Raw genomic sequence first — 7,566 nt, forward strand, 5'->3', positions numbered from 1 at the left:
ACTTTCAGGTTCTTCCATGGAGTTACCAACCTCACCGATTTCAGCAACTCATGAAGAGTTTTCAGATGGGATAGTTCCATTAAGAAGATCAACAAGGCTTAGAAAGCCAAATCCCAAGTACGCTAATAACCTTTATGCAACTTGTCAATTTGCTTTTTCTGTTTCAGATCCCTTAAATTATGAAGAAGCTGCAGAAAAAGAAGAATGGAGGAACGCAATGGTGGAGGAAATGGAATCCATTGAAAAGAATGGAACATGGGAAATGATGGAGTTACCAAAAGGGAAAAACGCAATTGGTCTGAAGTGGGTGTTTAAAAAAGAATTTGCTGCAAATGGTAGCCTACAAAAGCACAAAGCTTGTCTTGTGGCAAAAGGCTATGCACAGCAGTATGGTGTTGATTTTGAAGAAACATTTTCTCCGGTAGCTCGATTTGAAACAGTGAGGCTGGTTCTAGCATTGGCTGCACAGTTGAAATGGCCAGTTTACCAATTTGATGTCAAGTCGGCATTTCTCAATGAAGACTTACAAGAAGAAGTCTATGTAACTCAACCTGAAGGTTTCATAAAGGAAGGCAATGAAACAAAGGTGTTCAAGCTGAAAAAGGCATTGCATAGCTTGAAACAAGCCCCTCGAGCGTGGTATAGCAAGATCGATGGTTACTTCCAGAAAAATGGATACATGAGAAGTGAGAATGAACCCACATTATATGTGAAGAAGGAAGGTAATGATTTCATCATTGTATGCCTTTATGTTGATGATATCATTTACAGTAGCTCTTCTAATTCTCTTGTGGATAATTTCAAGTCTCAAATGATGAATGAGTTTGAGATGTCGGATATGGGGTTATTGCATTATTTTCTGGGCCTTGAAGTCCACCAAACCGAGGATGGAATATTTCTTTTACAAAGAAAATATGGCAGAGACCTTCTCAATAAATTTGGCATGCTCAATTGCAAGCCTGCGGCTACACCAATGATTATAAATGAAAAATTGCAGCGGATGAATGAAGAAGAGTTAGCAGATGCAAGGAGGTTCAGAAGCTTGGTTGGAGGTCTAATATACTTGACGCACACTAGACCTGATATTGCATTTTCTGTTGGTGTTATTTCAAGGTTTATGCAGCAACCTTCAAAGGTACATTATGGAGCAGCAAAGAGAATCATGCGGTACATTGCTGGAACTTTGGACTATGGCATTTCGTACTCAAATACTAATAATTTCAGATTGTGTGGGTACACAGATAGCGATTATGGAAGTTCATTGAATGACAGACGAAGTGTTTCAGCAAACGTTTTCACTCTAGGCTTAAGTGCGGTGACTTGGAGTTCAAAGAAGCAAGCTACAACTACATTGTCAACCTCAGAAGCTGAGTATATTGCAGCAACTTCAGCAACTTGTCAAGCTGTCTGGCTAAGAAGAGTATTAGCAGACCTTCAACAAGTGCAGAAGGGAGCAACAGAGATATTTTGTGACAATAAAACAACTATCTCCATGACCAAGAATCCAACATTCCATAGCAGGACAAAGCATATTGATATTCGTTACCATTTTATTCGTGATTTGGTAGCAAAGGAGGAAATATTGTTGGAGTATTGCAAGACACAAGACCAGCTGGCAGATGTACTTACCAAGGCTTTATCTAAAGAGAAATTTTGCTATTTCAGAGGATTATTTGGTGTCTGTAGTTTTGAATCAAGAGGGAATGTTGAAAAGTGATTCAAAACAAAGTAGGAACACGTACATTAGGACATGGATAGTTTGGTTGAACTAGTCTTCTGCATTCTGTTAGGTAGTTTCCTAGTGTTGCTGAAATAGTGTTTTAGTGGGGTTATAGGACCTATATTTTAGGATTAGTTATTTATCACTTAGCCTATATATTATGTGGGCATATTTTGTTATTTTGTAACTTCCAATTAATCATAAATTGAAAGAAGTCGCAGTTTTTCTTCTTTTTTTTATTGTTTCCAGATTTCTCTGTACTTCTTCTCCAACACTTTCTTTTTCTTGAACTTGTTGGCCTTCACTTTAAGTCCTTTACCAGCTTCTTGACCCATGAGGTTAATGGAATGACCTCCTTGTTTATTAAGTCTTGACTCCTCTTGAGTAAGCATACTTGACAATTCACTAACATTCCACTTATCCTTAATAGTGTTATAGTTGATTTGGAATGGTCCATACTCAAGAGACAATGAGTTCAGAATAAACTGAACCAAGAAGGTGTCATCCACTTTCATCCCTAAGGCCCGAAATCTTGTTGCAATGTTAGTCATCTTGATGATATGATTTTGCATACTATGCGACCCATCAAACTTCATGGTCGTGAGTTCAGCCATTAGTGTACCAACGAGAGACTTATCAGCAGAACGAAAACGTTCTTCCACAAACTTCAGGTATTCCTTGGCACTTTCTGTTTGTGGAATAGTACTCTTAATGTTGTTGGCAACAGTCATTCACATGAACATAAGGCTCAATTTGTTAGAGCATTCCCATGATTTATGAAAAGACTTCTTATCCTCACTACTCTTATCAGTAATGGCAATAGGTTTGTCATTCAGCAGAGCCAAGTCAAGATTTATCACACCTAATTAGAACTGGACTTGTTTATTCCATTCAGAGAAGTTCAAACCATTGAGCACATTAACAGACGAAACATGCGAATGAAGAGGAATAACTGTAAAATAGATATACATGCTCACAAATCAGAAAATAATGTGAATTCAGTAAAACAATAAAAATATATCATAATTCTCCTTTGGGTAGATACTACGACACATTATCATAATTTAAATGTCAATTTATCTTTAATAGGTAATTGAATATTTTTTTAATCAAACATATACGACATTTTTGGATATACAATATATGTTTAACTAAAAGATATTAATTTACCTCATAATTTTCACTATTCGTGGAAAGATAGATTCACCTTTGGGTAAATTCTTAAGTTCTAGCAATAGTGAAAGTCAATTAATCTATTTATTTTTAATATAGACATTTAATTAATCTTCATAGATAAATGACAATTTTAAGAATGCATATTTTTCTCTTAACCATACTAGTTTGGCCACTTTGGTGACTAACAAGTTATATGAATACAAATGCATACATAATCTCATAAAATTTTGTGTATGTGAATAATTTTAAACATTTTAGTTTGCCCACTTTGGGGAATAACAAACTATAGAAACATAATGCATGCATCAAGTGATCGTGAACATGATATGTGTAGACGTTAATTTCTCTAGTTTGGCCACTTTGGTGACTAACAAACTATAGAAACATAATACATGCATCAAGTGATCATAAACATGATATGTGTAGACATTAATTTCTTTAATTTGGCCACTTTGGTGACTAACAAACTATATAAATACAAAACACACATAATATCATAATTTTTTGTGCATGTGAATAATTTTATACATTTTAGTTTGGCCACTTTGGTGACTAACAAACTATAGAAACATAAATCACACATAATATCATAAAAATTTGTGCATGTGAATAATTTTATACATTTTAGTTTGGCCACTTTGGTGACTAACAAACTATAGAAACATAATACATGCATCATGTTGAAAAACACATTATTTATTGCTCAGTATAACGATCACATTAATTTATTGCACAATCTAAAATAAAACATAATTATTACATTATGGGAAGATTAATTTTTTTTAGAATTTGTGCAATCTAAACAAAACATAATTATTTATTTTTATTGAAGAATTCAAGTCTTAGCCTTTGACCGAAGAACCTTCTTCTTATTTTGGCTTTCTCTTGTGCAGACGTGTGGATATGATGTTATAGTAATAAGTAGTTAGAACAGTCAGCTGTATATGTGATTTTTTCTTTAAAAAAAAAAAGTAACCCAATTTACTAACTTTACTTTAAATTCAAATCTGGCCATGTCTCCAGAAGATATTGATTATCATGGCAGATTATTTTACATTGATTTTTCGAAACCTTGTTAAGCCACAAATATGATTTCACATATACATATCAAGTAAATATTATCTATAAAGATGCAAGATATATGAAGATTATCCGTTCAAACAATCTAGGCTCTGATGCCACATGTAAGATTAAATACTTTAATACATAATATCAGGATCTTGAACACGATAATCTTACATAGAGATCGTTAGGGGCACATACCTGATGCGGAAGACATAATCACAGAGAGAAGCAAAACTGTTAGTTGTAAATTAGTTTCTACCTCCTTGCCCTAACTTTATGTTACCCCAACCGTCAGCGATGGAATTAATGTAGAGAATATGTGATAACCCTAATGGTTGGAGGGAGGACCAATTTATAGAGGTTATGACTTAATCTAGTACGTCCATCAAGTAACCAATGTACGAACGAGATTTATTCCTTATTAAACATTATTTATGGTATTACTTGAATTACAAGTAAACTTGGGTCATAAGTAAGAAATAATTAATAATAATTCTTACAAATGGAACTTGCAGGAAGGAGAAATACGAGAGAACTCTTCTCTATGGATAAATTCACTTATTTCACACAATTTTTCTGGTCATGCCTTTTCTTCATTCTTGGGAGAAGTGTGATGCGATCATACATTCGTGGATCATGAATTCAGTTTCGAAACCATCGTTGAATGGAATAGTGTATGGATCCAGTGCAACTGCCGTTTGGGAGGATCTGGAAGAGCGCTTCAACAAAATCAATCGTGTGAGAGTGTTTCAGCTGCATCTTGAAATCACGAACCACACACAAGGTACTAGCTCTGTTTCTGTCTATTACTCTAAAATCAAGGAATTATGGGATGAGTATAATACTATCATTTCAACACCTAAATGTGAATGTCCCAAGTCCAAAGAATACTCTGATCACTTGCAAGAGCAACGTCTATTACAATTTTGAATGGTTTGAACGACTCTTATGATCAAACTAGAAGGCAAATCCTTATGAAATCAGTAGCTCCTACTGTAAGCCAGGCTTATGCTATGATATCTAAAAGTGAGAGAAAGATTCTCAGGTAGCTACAAGCCAGGATAGATTTAATGATCCTACAATTTTGCAAGCTGGTAGAGATAAAACATATAGAGGAAAAAAAACTTTCATGAGGTGTGATCACTGTCATGTGAGAGGACACTCTAAGGAACATTACTGGAAACTCATAGGTTATCCTGATGACTACAAATTCAAAGGAAAACCTAGTAGTGGAAATGCTAACTACAATGGCAGGGGATACTTCAATGAATCGACTTCACTTCCTCAATTTTTTGCCAATGGAAAAAATTGTGGACAACTTTTTGCTAATGTCAACAATGTGTCCGGGGTTGGCATATCTACTAGAGGAAATAATCATGATAATCACTCTACTGGAACTCAATCTCAAACAGATGGAAATGGGCACTACTTCACTGAATCTCCGTATCAACAAATCCTCACATTGTTGAGCAATGATGCAATTGAAGGACAACAAGCTATGAATTCATCAGGTACCATTACTTCTTTGAATCCACACATTCCACATAGTGAATGGATAATTGATTCTAGTGCAACTCATCATGTTACTGCTAGTCTAGAAAGTCTGATGAGACAAGAGGAAGTAAGACAATTCAGTAATGATAAAGTGTACCTTCCAACTGGAGATAGGGCAGACATCACACACATATGAGATGCTCAAGTATTTGTAGAATCTATCATGCAAAATGTGTTATATGTTCCTGACTTTAGATTCAATCTTATGTCAGTTTCTAGGATAACCAAAGACCTCTCTTGTTGTGTATCTTTCTTTCCACACTTCTGTGTGTTTCAGGACCTCTCTAGAGGCAAGGTGAGGGGGATTGGTAAGGAACATTGTGGACTGTACATTTTCAGGTCAGGAGGAACATGCAGTCAACATAAGTCAATAAAATAGTGTCTCACAACAGTGGATATCAGCAGTTGATACCATTCTAGAAAAGTACAAGCTATGGCATATGAGACTTGGACATCCTTCCATGTCAGTCATGAAAGAAATAGATGTAGTTAAACGCAAATGTAATGCTAGGGTACATGAAAATTGCTCTGTATGGCCTAAAGCTAAACAATCTAGATTGAAGGTTCCTATAATTAATTCAAGAAATGTTTGTCCATTCCAACTTGTACATATGGATTTGTGGGGACCTTATAAAACTACAACACTTGATATTAAATCTTATTTTCTCACAATTGTTGATGATCACACTAGGTTTACTTGGGTCTACCTATTGCAGCTAAAGTCTGATGTTATAGTTGCCTTAAAATTGTTTTTGTCCATGGTGAAAAATCAATTTGCTGCATGTTTTATTTAAAAATACATATAAAAAGGAAATAACTGAGTTTTCGAAAAATCGATTAAACTTATGGTTTAAGAGAAATCAAATTTCCAAAAGATTAGAGTCGCCACTTAATTTTTAGTAAAAAATAAAGAAAAAATTAAAGGTTTTCAAGAGATTTAAACAGATAAAATCAATTGAAAATAAAAGGGTTCGAAGTTCAATGTACATTCCGAGAAGGTGTTAGGCCCTCAGAATGTCCGCTAACTCGCGGTTGACCGGTGATTTGACCAAAATGATTTTGACTAATTTTGAAATTTTAACTTAAGTAAAATAATTCATTTATTTTAACTAATTATTTTTTTAAAATTTAACTAAGTAAAGAACTCATTTATTTTGACTTGTTTTGAAATTTTAACTAAATAAAAGAACTCATTTATTTTAACTAATTTTTGAAATTTTAACTAAGTAAAAAAAACTCATTTATTTTAAAACTTATTTACTTACTACTATTATTATTATTATTATTTTATCATTATTAATATATTTTATTTTTTTTACATTGTCATTTTTTATTATTTAAAGGGAGATGAATCAAAGGGGAATTTTTCTAAAAGGGGAAGTTTTCTAAAGGGGAATAACTTAAGTGTTGACAATACAAAAATCAAAATAGAAGCTAGGTAATAAGAATATGTATAAAATAACTATTTATGTTTTTTTTATTTTATATGAAAGCTGAATGGCTATCTGGGAATTAATTGAATTCAACAATAAAAATAAATAAAACGTTAGTCAATCAACAAATAGATGAACAAATAAATTAAGAGGGATATATTGAATTTGGGCTTTTGCCCAAATTTTCCAAATCTGCAAAAAAAATAAAGATGAAGTAATAATTCATTTGGGCTTTGGCCCCTTTTCCATCTTCCTTGCTCATGAGATACACAAAGTGCGTATTTGAGGTATACGCCATGTATATCGCTAATTCTCGAACTTTCAGACCTGTAGTTTTATTTTAACTATGTATCTCTGTGTTTTCCACCTGTATTTTCCCATTTTTGCCCTGTGTATCATATTTTCTGACTGTATATTGGTGTATACAGCAGGTATAACGGTCTGTTTTCAACGTTTCGGAACATGAAAATTCAACTTCCAGCCCGTATTGTCAATTTCCAACCTGTACGTCTGTTTCCTTAACCTGCCCTGATGGCTGACTCAAGAAATATGCATATTGGACCCTTTATGGCCCATCCGAAATGCACGAGGGGAAACTTGAGTCCAAGTGACTCGAGT

The 7,566-nt window shown here is 34.0% G+C and overlaps 1 protein-coding gene across 1 annotated transcript; it reads right to left on the bottom strand.

Moving 5' to 3' along the window:
* Positions 1-1,956: 1,956 nt before the first annotated feature.
* LOC125877248 (uncharacterized) lies at positions 1,957-2,451 on the bottom strand. Its single transcript, XM_049558596.1, has one exon. The coding sequence runs from the start codon at positions 2,449-2,451 to the stop codon at positions 1,957-1,959; it is 495 nt and encodes a 164-aa protein (XP_049414553.1).
* Between the last annotated feature and the right edge of the window lie 5,115 nt (positions 2,452-7,566).

Source organism: Solanum stenotomum, chromosome 9, assembly GCF_019186545.1.
Source record: "Solanum stenotomum isolate F172 chromosome 9, ASM1918654v1, whole genome shotgun sequence".
Lineage (NCBI taxonomy): Eukaryota > Viridiplantae > Streptophyta > Magnoliopsida > Solanales > Solanaceae > Solanum > Solanum stenotomum.

Bases quoted from the DNA above. Each gene is read 5' to 3' on its own strand.
- LOC125877248 (XM_049558596.1), bottom strand. From the start codon at position 2,451: ATGACTGTTGCCAACAACATTAAGAGTACTATTCCACAAACAGAAAGT.